General features: G+C 38.6%; 1 protein-coding gene across 11 annotated transcripts in view; it reads left to right on the forward strand.

Annotated features, from left to right (window-relative positions):
* Window positions 1–26102, forward strand: part of LOC125746621 (transcription factor 4-like) — a 134049-nt gene that overhangs the window by 103189 nt on the left and 4758 nt on the right. For 8 of the 11 annotated variants that reach the window (XM_049020827.1, XM_049020830.1, XM_049020831.1 and 5 more), the window contains 11 exons: window positions 2503–2605; window positions 3524–3657; window positions 3821–3953; window positions 4809–4879; window positions 5261–5339; window positions 7846–7925; window positions 8010–8213; window positions 13939–14074; window positions 23013–23175; window positions 23696–23925; window positions 24558–24690. In XM_049020827.1, coding sequence (XP_048876784.1) covers window positions 2503–2605; window positions 3524–3657; window positions 3821–3953; window positions 4809–4879; window positions 5261–5339; window positions 7846–7925; window positions 8010–8213; window positions 13939–14074; window positions 23013–23175; window positions 23696–23925; window positions 24558–24690 — 1466 coding nt within the window. Of the gene's footprint in view, window positions 1–2502; window positions 2606–3523; window positions 3658–3820; window positions 3954–4808; window positions 4880–5260; window positions 5340–7845; window positions 7926–8009; window positions 8214–13938; window positions 14075–23012; window positions 23176–23695; window positions 23926–24557; window positions 24712–26102 lie in introns of all 11 variants that reach the window. The other 3 variants (XM_049020829.1, XM_049020836.1, XM_049020835.1) reach the window with 1 other exon arrangement.

Raw genomic sequence — 26102 nt, forward strand, 5'->3', positions numbered from 1 at the left:
GTGCAAATGGAAAATGTATGACAGGTGAATCTAATATCATAGCAGTGGGAATCTGTTTCTTTTTTCCCAAACAGATTTGACTTCTCCAAAAGCAATGTTTCCATTTTCATACTTTCCCTCCCAATTCTTATTTTTAATTTTCATTTTATCCTGTGCTGTTCTATATCAAACATGTGAGTGCAGTTAGACCTAATGCTTCACTACACATTCTTCCAGGCAATATTGTACATGGTGTATGTATAATTCAGGGGTGCCAGTAATGTTGATCAGAACTCTGTGTGTGTGTTTCAGCAGCATTCTTTCGTTCTTTCTTTCTTTCTTTCTATTTCTTTTTGCTTTACTTCTGTGCTTCATGTGGAATCAATTAGCATTTAATGGTAATGCCAGCCCCGGGCATCCTGCATGTGTGTGCTGTGAGAAAGCTCTGGAAGAAAGGTTGCATATGGAATGCATTACTCCAATTGCTGCTTCATAGAATAAAGTTGAGGGTGAGGTGGGTGGGATTTCCTTTTGGATTTCTCCCTGGCCCTCCCTCTCTCATTCGCTCTCCATTTCAGAGAGTATAAGAAAGTTGCCCCGCTTTTAGGAGTTGCATAATTCATCACAAGGTCAACCCCTTACTCAGCTGTGCCTTCGCAGAATATGCTCTGAATTACAGTCCAGCGTGAACCATAAGAAAATCTCTTGCATTTCAACCTGAAACAGGCCAGTGTGCAAGACGTTACATTGTAGATGCCTAAGACTGAGAAAGGAGGTGATTGAAAGCATTTGGAGTGATTTTGTAGAAATTTGTCATTGATTGCACTGATAGTACTTTCCAAAATATCCCTTTTGAAATAGACATTATTATTGAAAAAGAGTTTGAAGTCAGCATGTGTAAGTGAAGTTAGTAGTGATTTGTTCTCTCAACTCAGGTTGAGTTTCCTTACAGTCCACTGTGATTCACTGCCACTCTATAGTCATTAGGGACGTTATTACAGTATTAGCAAGGGCTTATATTTGGGTATGGATGGTATGGACATGTGTATCTACAGGGGCGGGAGGTTCAGGGACGATTTGGTGCTCACCAATGTTGAAACCAAACCCACACCCTTGGTCACAAAGCTTTTATTTTTCTTTACATACACACAATCATGTGCTTTAGGTTATGAACATTAAAAAGCCATAAATACTGTATATATAACAAGGGACCTGGCAAAACAGTCTGTTATATCCAAAGTCCGTTATGTCCAGAGTTGCTGTAAGCCCAGAACACAACTACAGGACACCATTTACTCATGCCACACCCCAGCAGACACACTTATATACGTATAGATTATTATATTGTACATGTAATAATCCAACTTTACCTGACCAGATGCATGACTATTAATAATCCCGACTATGTATCTGCGCTGTATATCACCAGCACGCCACTATAACGGGATTTTACTGTGTGTGTGTGTGTGTGTGTGTGTGTGTGTCTCTCTCTCTCTCTCTCTCTCTCTCTCTCTCTCTCTCTCTCTCTCTCTCTCTATACAGGGATGGACATAACTGGTACGGACATTTTTTTAGGGGTGCTGTTTAGCCACCGCAGTAACTATAATGATGCTGATTTCAGGTCCCTTTTTGAAGCAGGACATGGGAGATAAGGAAAGCTGTACAGGTTACCATGGAGATAGGACATCTGTGGTCAAGATCATTGAATTGGCTGGAGCTAGACCGGGGTACACCCTGGATGGGGTATCAGTGCATTACGGGGTATATATAAGTGCACACTCGCAGACTATGGGCAGTTTAGAGACTGCGCTTCAACTAACTGCGTGCTTTGGACTGCAGACAGACACAGGAGTGGCTAGAGTTTGCTCACATGACGGGGGGAGAACATGCAGACTCCACACAAGCCTGCAGGTGTGGTGCTCCAGTGTGAGGCATGGTGCCACCCCTCCCCCAAATCTATGTTACAGATAAATTCTATCGCTTTCACTTTTAGGGAAGTTGTTTGTTTTACGTCCATTGTGGGATTGTAAAGGCGAAAAGGGAAATAATTACTAATGTGTATTTGTAGTTAGAGGATAATGCTTTTCGCAGATTGAATGATCCCTGTTTATATTGCTCTTCCTTTGGAACGTCCCGGGAAACACACAAGTCCTCTTTGCTTACCACAACAATATGCACAGCCCCAATGCTTGTGCACCAATGTACAGGAACCACACTGTTACAGCTGTCACCGTAGCAACGAGAAATCGGTAGCTGCCAACACATTTAAAACTACATGTACTTATTCGAGATTTTAAATTTCTGCATTGTGTGGCCGTTTTGTAATAAGTTCCTGAGGTATTTTGCATTAGGATGGAACTGCTTGTGCCCTTGGGCATGCAATGAGGTACGCGGAATTGAACAAATAACATGGCGGATTGGTATATGAATTGGAACCTTTAGCTTTTTTTCTGTTCAGCTAAAGCAGGCGTAATGATACGACCAGTGTAGCTTATGTAATGCTGGTTCTTCCTGTCTTTTAAGGTATATGCTCCACCTGCGACCACTGCCGACTACAACCGGGATTCGCCGGTCTATCCGTCCTCGAAGGCCAGCGGCACGTTCCCCAGCTCCTTCTTTATGCCAGGTATGATCTGCTATTACCGGTATTCATTCCACTATCAGCCAATAAAATCAGCAGATATGTTGTTCATATATATATCATATCTCTTCATCTGGTAGTGAATTATTTATCCATCCATCCATCCATTTTCCAAACCGCTTATCCTACTGGGTCGCGGGGGAATTATTTATTTGTATGAATATTTTAGCATGTTAGAATTGTTTTAATTATTTTACCAAGAATTATCCTGATTTATAGGGTGGTTGTACAACGGTATATCTTTAGTCATTACTTAATAGACTTAATAATAGGATGTAATCTTTTTATACAAAAGATTTTACTAGTATGAATATTAGTCTAAAGTAATTAACTTAATTTGTTTTACATTAAAAAAAAAATTATGTTCTTTGTTCTACAGAATTGTCATCTCTGGAAGAAATTTTGTTAAAAGATGAGCTGTTATGCTAATATACCAATGAGCAATGCAATTTAATAGAACAGATTTCAACACTCAATTAGATATTAATTAATTATGGTATGCTTATGTTATGAATCACACCAGTGTTGCATTGTTAAAAATTAAATTGCATGGTTTTATGTGATTTAAAACATTATTGTATTTCAAGGGCTGCTCACGGTCTGCAGGGCTGGGGTGGGGGGTGGGGGGAGGTCTCCATGGTAGATTTTGCCAGTACACGCTTGGTGAATTAGACTGAACAGGAGAGACGTGGTCTCTCTCAGTGCCTGGTAGTGGTGGTGGTGGTGTTTGTGTGTGTGTGTGTGTGTGTGTGTGTTTGGGGGGGGGGGCACAGTCCACCATTCCAGTACCCCTCTAGTTGGTTTTGAGGCCTAATGAAGCTGTTCAGTAATTTGCCCGTTGCTATTGGTCATTGAGTATTGTTGGGTCTTGATGATACATAGCACTGATTCCAATCCTTTCAGATGGCCACCACAGCACAGACCCATGGAGCTCATCCAGTGGCATGAGCCAGACCAGCTACAGTGGAATGCTTGCAAATTCCTCTCACGGTTCCCAGAGCAGTAGCTACTGTGGCCTACATCCTCACGAGAGACTTGTAAGTGGCCTCTACTGTTCTTCTGTTCCTGTCATGCTTGAATCTCTTATCCCACTTATTCCCCAGTCCCAAGCTATTTAGAAATTAGGGATTTACACTTTTTAACGGTCTTTTTCACCTTTTAAGGAACCATTGTGACTTTTGCTGCTCATCTGCCTTTCAGAGTTACCCGTCACACTCTTCAACAGACATCAGTTCCAGTCTTCCTCCAATGTCCAGTTTTCATCGTAGTGGAGCAAATCACTACAGCACTGCATCCTGTACAACAACCACAAATGGAACAGACAGCATAATGGGTAAAAAATAATGAAGTGTATGTACAAGAACATGAATGTAACAATATATATATAAATACACTTTTGACAGAAAGTAAAATTCTACAGTACACATTTATGAGCATTCTGTATTTTGCTGATTATTAAATGGAAGAAAAATTTGCTTTCTTTTAAGATGCAGCATGTCACACTGCAAATATTACTAAAATAAAATGTAATCAAAAGAATGCAGATTGATCAGTATTTTGTAATGAATCATTTTTTTTCTTTGTGTAAAAATTAGTCAAAAATCAAGTAATGAAAATTGCCTTCTCATACACATGCCTGTTATTATCCAATGAAGATCATTAGTTTCTTGCACCAGTGACACTAATTGATTTCATAATTTACCCACAATATACAGTTTTTCCTTCTCTCTGGCTATTCTTGCTTTAAGCAACATGGCTGCAGCTCCAAGGCATTAGTTTTTAAAAATAAGCTTTAAAAAAAAAAATTAATTAAAACAATAAATTCCATGTAATCCAGAGTGTCCTTATATGAGTTTTTTGCACCAGTGACAAAGAAACTCCTTGTAACTTCCTTAATATTTTTATTTTTATTGGGATAAAATTAATGAAATTGTGATTTTGAGGGACATCGATATGAATTGTTCATTTATTTTAACATGAAGATTTTTGCTTCAAAATGTAAGAAGTTTTTTCATTTGCGTATCGCCAGAACTGACCAGTAATGCAATTTTAAATTTAACCGGTACGTGCAACAAGGATGTTTCTGAATTGTATTCATCTTTGCATGTTGTTATTGTACTTAATATCTCTAATCATGTTTTCTCTGAAATGAATCGACAGTTAGCATGAAGTGCTGGTTTTGTTTCAGGTAACAGGTCAGCAGGTGCTCCTGCAAGCAGCTCCCAGACTGGTGACGCTTTAGGTAAAGCTCTGGCATCGGTAAGTAGATTCTCAATAAACTAGCTGGATAGCTACATGTTATCCTTTATCTACACACAAAGTTCTTACTGTTTTGTGTATTACAGTCACTCATTACTCTTTGTGTGTGAGATTGCTATTACAGTTATTATATTGAGTATTTTTATTTTCAGTGTAAATTACCATCAAATGTTTCACTGTTCGCGTAATACACGTCAGTGGCTAAAGTACTAAAGTGTTTCATTGTCAATTATCATTGTCATCTATTTTGGAGATCATTAAAAAATATGTTTTTTTTTTCCATTGGGAAAATGTAAGCAATTTTTTTTTTGTTTTTACATTTATTGTTTCTTTATGTAGAAAGGTTTTTAAGGCTATTTTGTAATAGTTTTGTTGTTGCAGATTTACTCCCCAGATCACACAAATAGCAACTTCTCATCTAACCCATCAACTCCTGCTGGATCGCCCCCTTCACTCACAGGTAAATGCAGGTAGAGGAATTAGAAACAGCCCCTCACACGATCCCTTATGTTCAGAGAGGTGCGACAGGCGGAAGCCACTGGTCAAACATCACTATTCTGAGCAGTTTATTCTATGACTCAGATACAGGTGCTTTTCCACTTATGATGGAGTTACATTCTGATGAATCTGTAAGTGCAAAATATAATTTCGGAATATATGAATATGATATGATAGATAGATAAATAAATAAGTAAATACCTACTATCACTGAATAAATAAATAAACAAGTAACCACTATAGCTAACTAAAAACCAGTAACTGAAAATTAAATACATGACTATGAGTTTAACTGGTTACACGCAAAAACACTGTGTAATATGTTGTTAAACACTGTGATGTTTACAGTGACGATCACTATAGAAGCTGTAAGTGCGGAGGGGTGAATGCTGGCGTCACCCAGCATCAGTGCCACACAGTATATCTCTAAGCCACAAAGAGATCAGAATTCAAAGGTTTCTACTGTGCATCGCTATTGCCCATCATAAACTCTAAGTATTATACGTCAAACCATCAAGCATCTGTAATATACTCCTATTTCCTCGTTAAATGTATTATTTTCCTCATGATGTTTATAATTTATATAATTATAAACATTATATAATATAATTTATAAAGAATATATATATATATATACATATGTTATATTGTATATTATATGTAATATTATGTATTATGTATTTAATAAAGAAATTTGGGGTTCTATGAATTACCTGATTAAAGTAGTTTATGTTACATTGTTATATCATTATTGAACTAATAAACTAACAAACTATGCATGATCCTGCAATGTTTGCATAACAATTCAGGACAATTCATTAGTCAGGCGTGAGAAACGGAGTAACTAACACCTATGGAGTAGCCCATCACAGCTTTCACAGTGCCATGAAACTGATATTTATTAATACATATCCTATGTACACTGACAACAAAGCCAACAATTCCTCTAAGGAATAGTAGTAGAGATCTCAGGGTCGGCTGCCCAGTTAACTGGTTAACTGTCTAAGAGCCAGGATTCCATATGTTTCTAGTCAGGAATCAAGGATTTCTCCACAGAGGGTTTGTTTCCAGCATAAATCATTTATTGCTGCTGAATGTGTCGGCAGCCGCACTTAAGAAGCTCGACCTACCCATGGAAAAGCCAACATTGCCAACATTCATAGATTTCCGAGCAACTTATCTTTGTTTTAAATTGAAAAAATTAGTTCCATATTCACTTTGTAAAATATCATTTGCATTGACAAATAGTCTTAAATATAAATGGTCTTCATCAAGAAATTGTACACAACAACATTACATAGTATAATATATCATTATGAATATATCCGGGGAAATGCAAGACTAATTTCTACTAATTCTTGTATCGGATTTATTAGACAGCAAAAACCCAAATGAATAATTTGAAAATAATGAACTGACATGTTGCACTTAATTTACTGAAAATGTGTAATGTAGTGGTATTAGTACTGATAACTTGATTTGACCTGCAAAAGATAATGGGAGCAATAATTTGCTAATTAGTGTATGGCAATAAGCTTTAACAATAATAGCTAGTTGTGCCTGGTATATATAAGTATATAAGAAAAACTAATAACTTCAAAAAGAGACTAATGTGCACATTATGGAATCTGATGCCATTCATACAGGCAGGTCACATTGGAAGAAGAGTGGTAACGAATGAATAATTGAATGCAGCTCCTTTACTGCCTATGTAATTCTACTAGCTTAATTTAAAGGGAACTTTTGGCAGTAGTTACGCTTTATTTTACGAATTAAACAAATAATTTTATGGTAGCCTTTATAATGAAACTCCTCCTTGCCTGCAAAACCATCCTGTTTTCAAAAATTCATATTTCAATGAAAAAAAGTGTCCATGAGGCCTGGTCAGCAGCAGGAGCACCTCCCAGGCTCAGGACGTTTGCTAAGGCAAAGCGGAAATCAATCTATTGATCCATATTCCTTAACAATCTATCCAGGAAAGGACTGCAGCAAAAGACACTGGAAATTCTAGATGAATTGTGATGAACGCCCTTCAAAAAAAAGTGAATCAAGTATTACATCCCAAAGAAAAAGAAAGATGGATGCTGACGGTCTAAAATTGACTCATTACGTCACAGAGGCAATTGACTAATTACGTCCTTCTATAAGCCGTATTCAACAGATTTCTGCTATCAGAGGATATTACCAGTGAGTCAAAGCCACAGCCACTAGTATTAGAAGAGGAAGACTTCTGCATAGTGTGTCTATCTATCTATCTATCTGTTTGTCTGTCTGTCTATCTATCTATCTGTCCATCTATCTATCTATCTGTCTGTCTATCTATCTATCTGTCCATCTATCTGTCCATCTATCTGTCTGTCTGTCTGTCTATCTATACAGTGTGTGTGTGTTTGTGCATATATATATATATAGACCAATTTATAGTTCGTTATGATCTCACTCCTCTTTTTTCTCTCCATGGCTTATAGCTACAAGCACATCAGTATGGTCCAGGAATGGAGGGCAGGGACCCTCTTCTCCAAACTACGAGGCTCCATTGCACTCGTTGGTAAGCCGGTCATGCGGCGTTGCCGTCTATCGGGACTCATGCGGAAAGCTGACATCTCTGAGCACCCTTTCCTTTTTCCTTAAGCAAAGCCGCATTGAGGATCGTCTGGAACGGCTGGACGACGCCATCCATGTGCTGCGCAGCCATGCAGTGGGGCCTTCCACCGGCATGTCCAGCGGCCATAGTGACATGCATGGCTTGATAGGGTCACCACATAATGGAGCCATGGGTAACCTTAGCTCTGGATACAGCGCAGGCCTGCTCTCAGCCAACAGACACTCCATCATGGTGAGTCCAGCTCCGGTGATGTGCAGTCAGAGAAAGTGTATAAATGCAGTAAAATCCTAAAAATCAGACAGAGGGAAAAGAAATGGCATTTTTGCCTTATTGATTGCATTCACAGATCTTTGTAGGGACCCAAAAAATGGTCCTCACAATGTCAGAATAACAGGTTTTTATTGCATTGTAGGGAACATTTGGTCTCCGCAATGTAATATAACCCTAATCCACACACACGCACACACACATCATTTTGCAGAATGCAGCATGATACATTTTGGAATATGTGTTTGCGTAGGACAAACTTGTGCTTTTCCTGAGAAGCAGTGCTTTCAGTGGAGTAATGAGCAGACTTGTGTACTTGTGTTTCCTGTCTGGATTTGACAGACAGTTACCATGTGCTTTTACCATAGGTACTATGAATATGTGACCTGCTAGAGTGGCATTGAACATGAATCCGGCAAAGTTGGGCTGGGGGAGGTTTGCTTTCTGGTGAAGCTGTCAATCTATGTCCTATTTTAGAAAGCAGGAGAAACGGTTATAGAGTAAGACGCTTGTCTTATGGGACGAGGGACAGGTGAATACAAGCTGAAAACAGGAAATATCATTAGTCATCAGTTTCATCTGCTGCCTCTGACTGCTTGATATATTCCAAACACTTGAAAAGGAGAGGAATTGGGAGAGTGGAGCAAGAGGGGCCACAACTCAAAACATCAAGGAAGATTCTAGTAATCTTTTCCATATTCAAGGTTGTTTTTTTTAAAAAACTTGAAACAAGTCATATAAAGTCTTAGCCAGCTGTGGAAAATAAAGTAGAGTGGGGGTGGGCAAGTAAGAGACCAGGCCTTCTGTGTATGCACATGTATGAGTGCAGGATCTCTGCGTACCTTCTGTGCGGGTTCGGTCTATAAGTTTCTCTATACAAATGAATGGGGATCTGGGCAACATAATCTGGGCAGCTATTTTCTCTGTTGCCTTCATATTTTATTATTAGTGTTTAAATTATAGGTTTCCTATAATTTTAAAGTTTGATTTAAGTGTATGTTTTAGTTCTGAATCTGAACAAGCATGACTTGTACATACGACACTTACTCCAGTTTGACATTTAATTGACATTATTATCGAGGTGGTCTTTCCTTAAATGTTATACTGCTAGCAGTGGATTGAGTAAAAGCTTTCTCCATTTAAAATTGGCGATGATATTTGCAAAAAAAAAATAAAAAACACCCAATACTCTACCAATCTTCATTCTTTGAATAAGATACTGGATTCCATAGTTTAAATTTGATTCCTTTGAAGAAATTATTTTGAGGACTCTTCCTTTCTGTACATTTGAAGAGCAGATGTTAGGTCTGTTCATTACAGCTGCCCAAGTCACTTATTATGCCAGAAGTGGTGGCATGTCACCAGGTTTTGGCTTGTGTTTTTATGCTTGATATATCAAAGCTCCCAGCCATGGAAGTTTAATTTATTCAGTCCACTCCCACACATTTTGAAGCATACAAAAAAATGATGATTAAATTTGAAGTTCATGTTGTGTTTGTGTGGTAATCCTTCACAATCCTTCCTCTGCTAAGAACAATCATATAACATTTGATGCTTTGAATTGACACCCAACTTTTTTAGCCATAAATAATCATCTAAAGTATTTGACATCTGTTTGTTTCGCACACAGAAGACTGCAAAACCTTATGACCGTATTATTTTCCTGGGGCATTCTGCAGTCTGTAGCACCCCACAGGCTTCTGGTGATTACCTAATTCACATTCAGCCATCTGTTATTCACATTGCTGATTGGCTCCCCCTCCCCCCACCACACACCCAGAAAGGGCTGCCATTTTAGAAGGCAATACTGTGAATACTGACTCATTGATTCTTATTCCATTAACTGAATAAGAGGAAGGTGAGTCCAAGTGCTGTTTCAGGCTATTTATAAATCTAAGGCTTTTTTTCCTTGTCAAGATTACTTGATGTTCACCATCTGAAATTCCCCATAATATGCTATATTTTTATCACATTAACTCGTGTGTGTAACGTAGCATAGTCCTGAAATGGAATACGAGAGAAGCAGGTTCTTGATTTTCTAAATGTGAGCTCTGTGTCATCGTAACCATTTCCACTGTGCTGTTTTATAGCTGATGATATAAACTGCAAGCCGTTTTGAATCACGCGTACAAACATCCGAGATCATCTCCAGTAAACCAGCCCTGCGTTTAACAATGTCACAAATTCTCAAACACTAAAATGTAAGACTTGTGTTTATCATCACCAAAAGTAGAATCTAGGGGGAAAGTGGTTAATTATGTGAAATACTCCATGACTTGAAATCCATGACATGGTCACCTGGTGGAAATCATTGGGGTATGCATGACGGTCCACCCTCATCCTCCAGGAGAAATCCCAGTGTGGAACAGCTGGATTGTGTTTGGAAAGCTACTTTGTTACAGGGGGAATGAGAAGCTGAGGTCATTGGGAAAACAGGTGTTCCCATGATGTGCTGAAGAGCTGCATTTGGAAGGGGAAATGTGGGAAAGCAAAGTGGGTCAGAGAGAATCGCTTGGTGTTTAACTAAAAGTTTGAAAAGGAAAGGCAGCTGATGCTGCTTTGGCCTGTTTACAGTACAGCTCTCATACTCAGAACTGTACTCATTAACCCCGGGCATGCTGCTCCATTTCCTGCGCTGATTTTAAACTGAAAAAATAATTTTGCTATTATGTTTTACTCGTGTTAAACCTAATATGCAAGTACTTGCCTGCATTGCTTGTCATTTGGAACGATATACGGCATTGCTTTTTCCTTATGCTAAGGCATATCCATACTCCTATAATGAGTTACAGCTGAAATTCCCATGAATGAGATAAGATTACAATTGAGAGCATTGTCTCCTTTTTAATTGAAAAACATGATATTTAGTGAATGAAGCATATTATGGCTAAAATCAATCCCATATAGCTGATAAGCTTTACATAAATAAAAATATCTACAATATCTACAGTTTATTTTTTCTTTTTTGCAGTTTTCTTGGTTAGGACCAGAATGATCCAATCTTTGGCTTAGAAATTTCACCAATGCCCATACATGCACCCATGACATTGTGATGTCGCGATCTAATTTATTTTTGTTCGGATGACAAATTTCAATTTAATGTTATCTTGAACAGGAAAGTCTTATAAGACATTTGCCAAGAAAACAGGGTTAAGAGTATTTCATGGATAGTATGCAGTGTGTAGCTTAGTAGGTTCGGGGTCTGGTCCTGTGCCCAAAAGGTCATGGATTTTTATGTTGTCAGCGGCCTTTCCTCCAGGGCCCTACCTCTAACTGCTCCAGGGCCCTACCTCTAACTGCTCCAGGGCCCTACCTCTAACTGCTCCAGGGCCCTACCTCTAACTGCTCCAGGGCCTACCTCTAACTGCTCCAGAGCCCTACCTCTAACTGCTCCAGGGCCCTACCTCTAACTGCTCCAGGGCCCTACCTCTAACTGCTCCAGAGCCCTACCTCTAACTGCTCCAGAGCCCTACCTCTAACTGCTCCAGGGCCTTAACCCTAACTGCTCCAGGGCCCTACCTCTAACTGCTCCAGGGCCCTACCTCTAACTGCTCCAGAGCCCTACCTCTTACTGCTCCAGGGCCCTACCTCTAACTGCTCCAGGGCCTTAACCCTAACTGCTCCAGGGCTCTACCCCTGCCACGATTTCAGCTTCACAGTTCTGGGCTTTGTAACCCACCTTGATTGTTTCCAGTTGGATGCTGAGATGCTGGTTTTCAAATGGATTTCAAACACCACCTAGTGGGGGAAAAAGACTATGTGCATTTTAATACAACTTAATACAAATCTCACTCACATTTTACTTCTACGTGTGCTCTCATATCTGGTTTGTGTCTATAAACTTTGTTTAAACTCTATGCTGATGCTAAATTTTCAGTGAATTTTACCAATATAATAAACTCAAAATACAATTAAAAAAATTTGAAATGAATTCACAATTTTGCAGCAAAAAAAAATCTGGTGTCATGTTGGAGCAAGAACAATAGCATTATTATTATTATTATTATTATTATTATTATTATTATTATTATTATTATTATTATTATTACTGTTATTATTATTATTAAGAAGAAGAAGAATTATGATATGTGACCTTGGATGCATAGTTGGATTGGTGGATGACTAAATGACAGAATACACCTTTGTGTATTGCCGTAACCTTCTCAGTTAGTCTTGGTCATAATATTTCAGATATAGAAATAATTAATCTCTAACAATTTTCCATTATCATTAGCAATGACTACCTATTGAATAGAATAGAATTAAGAGGAAGGCCTACCATGAGAAAATGAGGATTCTTTATATTAATTTGCTGTACCCAATGCAACAGCCTTTGTGAATTAATAGCTTCTGATTTATATAATTTGCACTTGTGGCGACTGTTAGCTGTTAACATGGTGTTTTTGGCAATGGAACCACCACTTACTAGATGTTTTTACTAAAAATATGATTTACAAAATGTACAGTACCAGTCAAAAGTATGGGTGCGCCAAGCTGTCTAAAGGAGAGCAATATAGTGTTGCATCACATGACCTGGCCACCTGACTTCTTAAACACAGTAGAGATGGTTTTGCAGTTTGACCAGAGAGTGAAGGAAAAGCGACCAATCAGTGCTCATCATATATGTGGAAGCTCCTTAAGGACAGCTGGGAAAACCACCTCATAAAACAGGCATAGAGGAGAATGTAGGGTCATCATTTTTTTTTTATATTTTTTTCGGTCAGTGCATAATTCCATGTGTGTTATTTTATAGATCCGTTGTCTTTTATAATTATTCTAAAATGCGGACAATAGTACAAATAATCCTTCCTGTGGGTGGGTGTGTCCAGACTTTTGACTAGTACTATATCTGAAAATCCCAAAAAGATGTCTGAGATGTTGAAACCACAATGTAAGTCCCTTACAATCATGCCGTATTTACATAAGAATTATACTTAGATCACACATTCTAACTACACAGTATCTGTGACATTTAAGGTAAGGCCTCCTCATGTGTGTGGATTTCATTATGTGTAAATTTTCAGTTAAACATGTGCATAAACATAGCAGTAATACTGCCCTTTAGCATTGGGGTGGGCGGGCTACTCTCTGATGAAAAAAATGTAAATGAATGCCAGCTTGGAATGCGCACCCCCTCCTCCTGCAAAACCTGTCCACATTTCCTGATATTTGCATCAAGCGGGATGCAGCTCTGACACAGGAGGCTGTGCTGTCAAAGGCTTAAGCTAAAATTATAGGCAAGGATAACGGAAAGATGGCAGGTCCTAAATTGTATCCGTAAAATGAAAAAAAAAAAATGTGTGCCAAGTTGCAATTCCTGCTGGAGCTTCTGCTTGCGCTGGGGGAATTAGGAAGCCCACAATTAAACATATGGGCATTAAGATAATTGTCAGTTCTGTTGGCAGACATGATAGGAGACAGATGGATGTGAATCAGTACTCTCCACCGAGGCACCCTGGGAGATCATTTTGTCTTTTACCTGCCTGAGCAACTTCACCACGTTTGTCACTAGTCAAATTTAGGAGATGTGAAAGTAGCCTGTGCTATGAAGCAGATGGAGAGGCTGCCCTCACCAACATTGTTAATATGGAAATATAGGCCATTTTGGACGCTTCAGGAGTTAATAACTTACAGAACAGTACTGCAGTAAAGGGAAACTTTTCTGACATGCTTCTCTCATTATATGTAGGTTGGTGCTCATCGCGAGGATGGGGCTGGTCTTAGGGGCAGCCATCCAGTTGTACCAAATCAAGTTCAAGTTCCCCAACTTCCTGTGCAGACTGCAACATCGCCAGACCTGAGCCAACCACCAGATCCATACCGTGGTAAGTTAAGTGCGTGACAGACTATGCTAATTAAATTAATCCTCCTCAGAAAAGGCGTATGGATAATACCGAATAATTTTGAGGTGGTGTCCAGCTCTGTCACCTATAAAATGTTCCATTACAGTGGACAAATCTTACGTACCCGAGTCATAAATATTTTACAGTATATAGCTAAAAGTCCATTAGTTAATAAGGATGTCAGAGGAATTGCGTAATTAAGCTACACCCTTTGCAGACACAGGAGTATGTTGCTGGAAATTGCATGAGATTGCTGCCAGTGTTTAATTAGAATGGGTCGTCTCCCAGATTTTTAAATATTAACTTAGGAGTCCCATGATAACAGCCGATTCCGGTCTATTTCTCAATCTCATGTGTTCCACCAAAAACCACATTAGTTCTGAGGTGTGATCACTCCTAAAGGCCTGAACAAGCATTATTGGTGATGAGAGACTAGAGCTGTCAGAATTATTTGATTAAACTTAGTTTTTAAAAAGCATGGATTGAAATTTGCCTTCCTGGTTCCTCGGCAATACAGCTGAAGGAAGACGCCGCACTGCAGATGAGGGTCCAAATTAAGAGCAAAAACCTAGGTTGTCTGGAAAGAATGAACATTAAAAGTGAATTGAAATGCACTTGTCTATCAGTAATGCAAAGCAGAAGTTAAATATCACAACGGCACAGCGGCAATGCAACTACATCTTAAAAGCTGACAATCAGGTTTGATGGACTCACCCAGTAATGTGATGGTGGCCATTGATTTGTGTCATTTAGCCTCTCGGAGCAGTCCAGCCTGTCTTTGTCATCTCTATGACTAAAATTATTTTTAACTATTTATTTTGATATACAGGAATCGTAAAAAGTAATTGCTGCTAAAATGAAGGCTAGCTCCATTGCTTGCCCAGCTAGGAATTTTTCATTTTACCGAACATTACTATTAATGTTCCTACAAGTTGAAAATGTCCAGTTTTCTTGACGTTCCCAGGATGTTACCCCATTACTACAACTAAGAATAATATGAGAGCGCTAAAATAAAGGGGATGGTAGAGCAGCCTTAAATATCTAAGGTCATGGGTTCCAGGCTCGATGGTGCATTTGCAGTTAGATAATAGTTATAGAACAATATATTTTAAACATTAATTATGTTAAAAAGACGTTCAAATAAAATTGTTACTGTGATAACACTGACAGAACCTTTGTAAAAAAAAAAATATATATATATATATATATTTTTTTTTTTTTTTTACTGTAAAGCATTGAAATAACTTTCTATTAACGTTACAGTAAGAATCCTCTTTGCCAGCTTTCATAAGACCTTTAAGTAACTTTAGCTCTGGGAACGGTCCCTGTTATTTGGGTAGCCGCATCATCTTACGTAATTCGGTACATAAAAAAAAAAAATATGGCAATATTCTGTGAACACATTGTGTGTGTTGAGTAGGACTGAGCAATATTGGAAAAAAGTTCCAATATCACAATGTAAAGTTTTTGCAATATTTTTGAGTTGACTATATAGCCAGATAGAACTTCTACCGGTGGACTTATATAACCTTATAGTATTACAGTGAGTTGTACTAACACAAATAAACTTGTTTTGCTCAATATCATGTCTGTGGAATACAAAATATATATTCGCCCTCCGCTATATGGAAATGTTTGTGAATAGTTCTTTGCTTTTCTAAGCCTCACTCATTTTTAATTTCTTACATACATGCCACACGGTATGAGTCCAACATCAAGGACGAGAATAATCATGCACTAACTGAGAAAATCATAAACATGTCAGTATTAAAATCACATATTGTGCAACGCCTACTACTGAAGGTGTGTGTGTGTGTGTGTGTGGAGTTTACATGTTCAAAGTTTGCGTGTGTGTGTGTGAGTTTTTGATGGATCTTCCAGTTTCCTTTCACTGTCCAAAAACACGCAGCTGGGTTGCTTAAATTGACCGTAAGTGCGGAGGGCACGTCCACGCTGATGAGGGGAGGATACGCTTAATTCAAAAGTGTCTAATCTTTTCAGTGCCTTTTTTTGTGCTTGATGTGGGAAGCCACCCCTTTGTGAATGTCCAGGGCACACACCTTCAAATGAGGACGATAAGATTCAGGTGTTCAGATCAATTCAGGTGTGTTCATGTGTTATATGTTGTGACCATGGATTTCAGAGTGCCTCATTAGAAGTGTTGTTGAAGCTTTTAGGACTGGAAAGGGTTAAACACTCGAGCCTCCTTCAGTCAGGCAGATTACAAATGGAATAAATTCAGCACTATAACTGCTTTTCCTGCATCCTGCAGGGAAGTGCATGGCAGGTGAAACAGGAAAGCTCAGCTCAGGATATGTGGCCATTACTTGCACTAGATAATGTTCTTGTTCATGAATATAGCATATGAAAAATACCATACAATACTTGTTTTTTTTTTTTAGGTTACCAAACAGTGTTCTCCAACTCTGAGTTAAAGCTTCTAAAGACCACCTGCATGTTCCACAGTACTACTAGAACAGTGTTGTATGGGCAGATTTCATTTTGGTCTTTTTGTTTGGTACACAACATTATTTTTAGAGAAAACAAGACTCATATCTGCATATCAACACTGCAAGACTGCATATCAGCACTGCATAGCACAGTGGAGGATGGAGTATAATATGGGACTGATATGCCAACACAGGCTCCAGATGACTTGCAGTCATGAAGGAAACAGTGAATTCCAAGTTCTATCAGGAAATTCTGCAGTATAATGTCAGGGCATCTGTCTGTGATCTAAAACTTAAAAGAAGTTGGGTCATGCAACATGACAATGATCCAAAACAGAGTAGTAAATTGACAACAGAGTAACTCAAACAAAAGAAATCCCGTATTTTTGAATTGCCCAGTCTGAATCCTAACCCTAGGCCTGTTAAAATGCTTGCGTGATATGCAGCTGGCTGTTCAAGCACGACATCCTAAAAATAGGCATGAATTGAAACAGTGTTCTATAGAGGAGTGATGATATTGTTATGATTTTTGTTGTTTTTGTTAAATAGTTCATGATATGTTTTTTTGTTCCAAATATGAAAATGCTGGGGCTCAGTTACAGAATGGTGCATAAAACATAAATGAATATTTTATACTGCGTTCACCGTTGCGTTATTCATCAAATTACCATGCGAATGCGGTTTGAATACGTGGTAATTTAAAATGCTAATAGCGATCATCAGGTGAGGGCAGCACTGCACGCCCCTGATGCAGGTAAAACAAAGAAAGGTGACATGGTTTACTTTTTGCCGATTTAACCTAATTTTAAAAACTTTAATACTTTCGACGATTGACATCTTGAAAAGAAGACAGATTATGGATTTAGCTAGCATTTTTTCATGATTCTACATAAGATTCCAGCGAGATATAAAGTGAAATAAACGTGAAAAGTGCGCTGCCTCACCTACAATGCACTCGACCCCAGAGGGTTAAGGTTGCACTGTAAATTGATCAGAAATGTTCCCAGATCCTTGAGGTTTTGCTAAGGCTGTATGAGGTATTAAATTAAATCAAGTTTATTTATAAAATGTACAACCGTACAGCAAATAGGGATTGATGATGGCAATGAAATGAATTGTATTATTGTACCCAATAATGAAGCTTTACATAGAATGTGGTATGCAGTGTTGAAGATACTTTTAGATGGTAGCTTTTCAAGACACAAGCAACATCTAATTAAAAGTAGCTAAGCCCCAGTCGTAGCCACATATTTGTGGTCTCAGAACGGTCGTAAAGCTGACCAGTTGTGAGTCGCATTGGTCGTAAGTTGACGATGACCTGTAGTATTTTATGACGATGTAGCATTTTGCCAAGCTGCATTGCTATTTGTAAAAACAAAGCTGTTAATTACCGGAAAAGCTACAGCATTTTAAAAGTAGCTGCACTGCTAATAAGATACTGATAAGTTAAATTAGTAACGTCGGTAATTGTAGTTAGCTGCTCCACAACACTGCTGGTATGTATCGCCAAATAAACATAATGTTTTTAAAATACACATTATGGACACTCTAAATAGTTAAATGGAGTTTAAAAATGCGTTTGTAAAATGTGTGTGCTTCCCTGGTTGCTCACCATGCAGAGTAAGACCGGTTTGATTATCTGCTGCAAGGAGAACAATGACATGGCCTTTATTACACTGGTTGGGTTAAATGACTGGATTCCTGTCCCACTCACCGTTTTACCGTAACATCTATTGTCAACTGGGTGCCTGCAGGGCTATAGGTAGATTCATAGATTCATAGCTACATTTCTTCCAGACAAATTATGTTGCCAAGAGTAACAAGAACCAGATGGATGACATCACAGAAATTGTAATGTGAGGTGGTTGATATCTATCCCAAACTGTCATTTAAAGGGAGCCCTATTACCAGGTAACTGGTAGACTGAGAGAAAAAAATTGGTGTGTGTGTGTGTGTGTGTGTGTGTGTGTGTGTGTGTGTGTGTATGTATATATATACACACACACACACAGTACATGTGTGTGTGTGTGTGTTGTTCAGGTATACCTTACCTTGTGGGGACCATCAGAAATAGCATATTTAAAAGGCCCATTGGTAGCCACCATTGATTTTTTCCAGAACATCGGTTGTTCCTACAGTATCTGGTCAATTTGTTCCTCCTCCCCACCAGATTGTAGTTCAAACTTTGCTCCTTACATTAACGTCAACAGTTAAATTACAATACAACAAAAAAAAAGATATTGTAGCATTAGGATTAATTCTGAAAATGAAAACATTCAGACTGAAAGAATCAATATTTCCGTATCGATCAGCACATCCCCACATCTTATTTGATGACGAGGGGCATGTTAGAATGTTTGCAGCTGTCCTGGTTGCTTGTTTTTTGTAGCTTTTTCCTACATTGTAAGGTTTTATAAGGTGCTTTTTCTATTGTATTAAACTATTAAATTAATAATGAATATTATTTATCAATATTTTTTAACTTTGCTTGATTTTTAGACCTATCTGTATACAACCATAATTCCACGTAAATTCAGTAAAGAAAAAAATTAACTAGTTACCTGTTTTCTCTCTTCCTTTAGTTATTTAATCGATAATATTTGATGTTGCCACAGTGTTTTTAATACGTATTTTACTTGGCTTGAAGTACCGTCTCAAACAGTCATTGTAAAGTATCAGCTTTTTTAGGATTGGATGTATCCAGTTTCTTTGCCTTTTTCTTTTCACCTTTGCTGAAATGAAACAAGAAAAACTTGTCATCAACGCTGTCGGTGTTTGTCGCTAGACAATTTCTTTCGGTACGCAGACTTTTCTCAGTCAGTTCAGACGATTTCGCATCGTGTTTTGTGTGAAAGTTTGTGATCTGCACCCGAATGTTTCGCAAGTGCATGTCATTATTTTCGTGTCGTGTTCCATGTGAAACACCCTTTAAACAGTCACACAAACAGACTTTGCCCTAAATACAGCATATTTTCTGAATCAGGTCCTCTCATCTTCATTGGCTAGTTGTAGCCTGTGAGAGTCCTTTCATGGGACACTAAACAAAACCATGTGACTTGGGGCTGTGCTGAGATCTTTTTTACGGCATGATATGGAAGGAGGTTTAATACCACACAAAGCAAACACGAAACTAAAGAAGAAAGCCAAATGCATAAACTCAGGCATTCGAATCAGGTCGCCTGGTGTCTTAGTACAGTAGTTGATAAAAACCTTAATAAGACAGATTCCTGTACTTTTTTCTGCCAAAAGGGGGGGCAATGCTGGGTTGTGCTGTTGCCTCATACTGTTGCCCCAAGCTTCAGGATTCAGACAGCAGCCCTTCCCTGTGTATGTGGTGTTTGCATGCCCTTCCCATGTCGCATGTTTCCTCTGGGTACTTCAGCTTGTTCTGCTGCCTCTTCTCTAACTGACATCTCTAAATTGCTAGTAGAACTTGATTGTGAGTGCATGTATGTCCCTGTGATACATTGTGCCCTGTCCCCCACACTGTAATGCTGACCAGGATGAGATCAATGTTCTGTAAGACTTATAAAAGGGTTGTGATCGGCATGTCAAATATGACCCAGTGTGTCTGTTCATTAACTTAGCACTACATACTGTAGCACCTCCTGTTAAATCCAACATAGAAGTGGGCTATAGTAAGGCTGATTAACCAGGAGGTGGCACTACTCAATAAGCTCTTCTTTTCAAAATTGTGTCAAAAATTAAAACATGTATCATGTAACGCTGTAAAATATTATTTGCACCCTTACTTTCTGGAATATCAAGTACAATATCTCCTCCTTATCCTACATTCTCATTTACAGTACCTTTTGACTCAAAATAATACTTTAGACATTCAGTTAGAATATTCTGAGCATCTAAAGTTTGTGAATTTCCAATAATTTCTGAAGGTTGCTGCAAGGGTGTTGATTGTGTTTTCAGAAACACACAGTACGTCTATCAACAAGGTATCTGCAAGACCTGAATTTCAATGCCTATTTTCAAGGCTCTACACAATATGATGCCTCACAATATTTTAATGATTAATATATCATTAGGGGGCAGCATGGTGGTGCAGTGGTTAGCACTGTTGCCTCACACCTCTGGGACCCAGGTTCAAGTCTCCGTGTCACATGTGTGTGGAGTTTGCATGTTCTCCCCATGTCGTCATGGGGTTTCCTCCGGGTACTCCGGTTTCCCCCCACAATCCAAAAACATGCTGAGGCTAATTGGAGTTGCTAAATTGCCCGTAGGTGTGTATGGGTGAGTGAATGGTGTGTGAGTGTGCCCTGCGATGGGCTGGCCCCCCATCCTGGGTTGTTCCCTACCTCATGCCCATTGCTTCCGGGATAGGCTCCGGATCCCCCGCGACCCAGTAGGATAAGCGGTTTGGAAAATGGATGGATGGAATATATCAATGTAATGATATATCATCTATGGCTCATTATTGCTCATTATTTAGTCAACACACATGCACACACACACATTTGTATTCATGTCTTTGTGGGGACTATCCATTCATTTCTATGGGAAAAATCCTAATCCCAAAATGTACTTAACACACACATAGTGTGTGCGTCTGTGTGTGTGTGTGGGGTAGAACTACGTATAACACTGAATGTCTTTGTGGGGACAACTTTTTCAGTCCCTATAAGGGGAAATTCAATTTTATAAAAAATCTGTGACTGCAATCAAAAAACTAAAAACATTTATATTTTGTTTGGTTACTTGTGGTTAGGGGTTAGGGCTGGGTAGGGATTAGAGTTTTCCCCATAGAAATGAATGGAGAGTCCCCGCAAAGATATAATTACAAACATGTATGGGTGTGTGTTTGTGTGTGATATTTACCCTTTAATACATTCTCAAATTTCTGGATGTTTTTGTTTATACAACAGAAAGCATTTTCCACGTACATTTTTATTTTGCAATTTCTGATTTGAAATGAATAGAATGGTATCAGGATGTTAACAACAGGGCGTGACCATTGGTACACGGAAAATGTAGACTCAGTGAGTTACCTTTAATGACCTCAGCGGAGGGCTCTCCACAGCTCTATCAACATTTACTCATGCCTACAGTTGAATTATAGTCTAAATCTCTCAGCATTGCACCTTAGCTACTCACGTTTGTTAAAAACGTAAATCTAACCGCTCATCACATATTCAGAGTCCAAGCACTAACAAACCTTGGTTAAAATCATTTAAAATCGTGAAAATGTTACATCTCTAAAATCCAACCGCAGCATGCAGGAAGTCACTGCACATGTATGCTATATACTGCAACAATAGATGGTGTATTTCAGTCACAGCTGGGGTACGGTTCTGTTGTTCAGTAGCCTATCTGAGTCTCTCGTTCACAAACTCGCTTCGCAAACTCACCAGCGTTCTGAACGAGAGACCCAAGGAAGTGGAGAAACACGCCTATTCATCGACTGGCTCACTGACTCGGCTGTTCGCTCACTGTAGGCATATACGCTCAATCCTAGGTTTAGTTTCCAGCCAATCATATGCTTGCTTACAGCATGCTCTTGCATTGCCTCACTGGCTTTCACTGGCCATAGTCGAGGAGGGAAGCCGCATTCACATCATATTTCTGAGGACAAGCAGAAGAATGAAAAGAACATTCTTGTAAGGAACTCATTTCCTTCTAACAATTCGTTCACGAACGTCACACCCTTGCAGGAGAGGTAATCATGGCATGCAGCTCATTTGTACAAATATTCTCTATTACCAGAAAATACGCTCAAGTATAGTGCTGATCTCTGCCAAGAGGGTGATATCCTGCCAATTTAAAAATCTAGAAAAGAAATCACATAAACTCAAGTATAGGGGCAATATTGGGTAACACCATGACCTTGATCTATTTATTTACCATAATCCAATTATCAGTGTTACAAATGCATTAAAACATGTTCAATGGCTGTACAGCTCAGCAGCTGCAACTGAATAGCTTTAGTTTTGTTAAAACATGCTTAAATTCGTTCCCCATCTGTGATAAAATAGACGGTATTTAATTTGACTGATACTGGAAAAAAAATGTGATTAAAATGATGTTTTTTTTATTAATTGAAGTTCCATTATCAATTTATATATGAATTTTCTCGACGTTTTGTTTTCTTGCTGTAGTATCGTTTCGGTGCTGGTGTTGAAATATCTTAGGCAGGTATCATATCGCAGTCATGATTTTGGCATAATCCAGAATACATTTTTCTTTCTTTCACCTGTAGTGCTGCTCATCATTTCCTTATAAACTTTATGACATAGAATTACAAACATAATTTTCTAGTTATTAGTAAAGTTGGGCTCGTAAAGGATACTTGCATCATTTATGATATGATTAAAGTTTTGCCACAATATCCATACACTAACAGAGGAGAAGCATTTTCATGGACTGTGAGTGTTTTTCTTTTGGTATTTTTTTGCTCCTGTTCTGTTCCTTATCTGCCCTGCGTGCTGCAGTCTCCTCAGTGGCTTCTTTTGTTTCACTAGCGCTCTCTAGTGGACTTCAGGGACAGAGCACGTCATCTGTCAGCTCCGAAATCAAGTCTGAGGACGAGGGAGACGAAAACCTGCAGGACACAAAATCTCTGGATGGGAAGAAAGAGGACGGCGACAATAAGGACCTCAAATCGCTTGACAGGTCAAGATCCAGGTAAGTGAAATTAGCTTGATTTAATTTAATTACCTGAATATTGTTAAAACAAAAAATTATTGCTGAAACAAAATCTCTACATCAGTGAGGCAATAACAAAATGATCGTTACTGGAATGAGACTTTGCAGAACAAAAAGGGGGCACACAAACAACTCATTTCCAAATGCATGAAATGCTAAACAAAATCTTAAACCTTGTCTGCTCTTTATGGTAACACCTGTTATTCTGCCCCCTTTTCCGGTAATGAGGTGTAATGCGGTTCTGTAGTTTATTGGTGCTACTTAGGGAGTAAAGGGGAGGGCTTAGTTTGATGCGGCTGAAATAATGGATATTGGGAGATGCGTGATTTTTATTGGATAGCGATGATATACCTATGATAAATAAATGCCAAAATTTAACATCATACAATTGTTCATACAATATTTCTGCAATGTTACTAAATGTGTATCAAGCTTATGAACAATGGACCTAATTGATTGGCCGCATGCATTTGCCCATTCCTATAATCCAATCCTGTAGTAATAACGACGACGAGGACCTTTCTCCAGAGCAGAAGATAGAGAGGGAGAGGGAGCGTAGGATGGCCAACAACGCGCGAGAACGCTTGCGTGTGCGTGATATCAACGAGGCCTTCAAAGAGCTTGGCCGCATGGTACAGCTGCATCTGAAGAGCGACAAGCCGCAGACGAAGCTGCTGATCCTGCACCAGGCCGTGGCCGTCATACTCAGCCTGGAGCAGCAAGTCCGTGGTCAGTGCTGGTCGCCTTACCTCTAACTGCTCTGCCCAGCATTGATCTCTGATTTGGGCCGGTGCTTGACTCAGCAGAGATTCCTGATCGGAGGGTCGCTGTTTCAAATCCCGGGCTCGGCCGGGAGATGTAGCCATGTGGCCCTTAAGCAGGGCCCTTACTGCCTAGTCCTCCAGGGACTGGCTCACCCTGCTGTCTCAACTGTATGTTGATTTGGATAAAAGCATCTGCTAAATAACTAAAAATATAAATATTCTCTGAGGAGTGGACTCCACAGTGGTAACTGTGATATATGTATGTAAGGATTTATATCCACTTCCTGCACATCTTATCTTTATGTTTTAATTGCAAGAAATTCCAAGAACAATTGCAGGTGTGGTCAATTGTAGCAGTACTTTCTTTCTCCACTGGGTGGCGGGGCTTAAATTGGCTTAAATTCCAATGTGGATTTGTTTGTTTTTATTTTACAGAGAAAGGAAATACATTGTATATGAAGGGTTACATATATGTCTGTATTTTTTACTTTTGATTAGCAGTGATTGGAGCAGAGAGATCTCTTGTAAGTCTATTCCATCTCAAACTTTTTCTTCAGTTGCAATATACTGAACATGTGTATAACTCACCTTTTTCAGAGAGGAACTTGAATCCTAAAGCAGCCTGCTTGAAGAGGAGGGAGGAGGAGAAGGTGTCCTCAGATGGACCCCCACTTTCCCTAGCGGGGGCACACCACAGCATGGGGGAAGGCACCAATCCCATGGGACAAATGTAAAAAGAAACACGCAAGTGGTCAGAATATTTTCACTTATAAACTGATACACTGTTTTAAATGTATGAATGGCCATGGCCAGTAAAGAGGATATAAATATACTTACTTCCCTTTATTGTACTGTGCAGTGATTTCAATTCACATTTCCAAGTGTGAATATCAGTTTGTATCATTTTGCAGTCAAAGAAAATGATATTCACTGCCGAACGGGTTTAGTCAATCAATATGTTATTGGGGTACTTAACAAATTAAGTAAATTAATTAATTGAGCTAGTGGAAAAATGTATCAAATACAATGGAATTTCTAAGGATCCTTTAAAGAGAGGTTTGAGAAAAAAATAGTGTTCATCAACCTATCCAATTTGTCTTTTTATCGTAATGTTAATCTGCGTATGTTCCAATGATAGATTGTGTTAAATTTTGAGCAAATATGGATTTATTACGCAGATAAATAGCCTTACGCATTTTCTTTATCTCATAGGTCTTGTTAGGGGTGCATCGATACTGATACTAGTATGGGCTCCGATACAGTACTCATGTACTCGTACTCATGTACTCATCCTTGTGCCAATGTGTTGATGCCTATAACTGATACCATGTGATGACTTATCAGGGTCATTCTCAGTATTGGGTGCCTTTGTGACCTCATCACTTCCAAAAAAGGTGCTTTAATTAATTAATTAATTGGATATTTCATTATAACAGGGTGGACATGTTCAGCGTAACCACAGCCAACCATATACACAATACTGTTTGTGGGAAAATGAATATGATTAAGATTCACTTTATAGATACCAGGGAGAAATTCTGGTCCATACAGCAGTGAGCATAAATACTTGGTATCAATGAAATCCAGAATTTTCCACAGAGCCCCCCCCCCCCCCCCAAAAAAAAAAATCCGAGCACAAAACTAGATAAATATTTTAACATTTTTCAACTTTATTGCAAGTATCCCACAATAGATAATTCATATGTATTATAAGATATTTGCCCAATGTTTTATTAGTCATTTTTTCTCAGCTTTGTAACTCTCACCCTGGATTTTATTTAGTTTATTACAAAAATAATTGGTAATATAACAGAACTATTTAACTACTCCAGAGGCAAAATCAACAATTTAAATAATGAAGTTGTATAATTTGAATCTGTCTTCAAAATAATTTTACAAATTAGAGAAAACTGATATGTTACAGAAATGAGTTTGTGAGAATCACTATCACTGACTCCTCTTCGTATTTAATATAAAGTAATTTAGGAATTCAATGTGTGGATGGTTGCAAGTTTTAATGTTAGGTGCAATCGTGATTAATCACCAAAAACTATATGATTAAATAGTTTTTCTAATCAATTCACAGCCCTAAAATAAATAAATAATATGCAAATTGAGGGTGCTTATCATCTCATTGACCTC

This window comes from Brienomyrus brachyistius, chromosome 7 (assembly GCF_023856365.1).
Source record: "Brienomyrus brachyistius isolate T26 chromosome 7, BBRACH_0.4, whole genome shotgun sequence".
Classification (NCBI taxonomy): Eukaryota; Metazoa; Chordata; class Actinopteri; order Osteoglossiformes; family Mormyridae; genus Brienomyrus; species Brienomyrus brachyistius.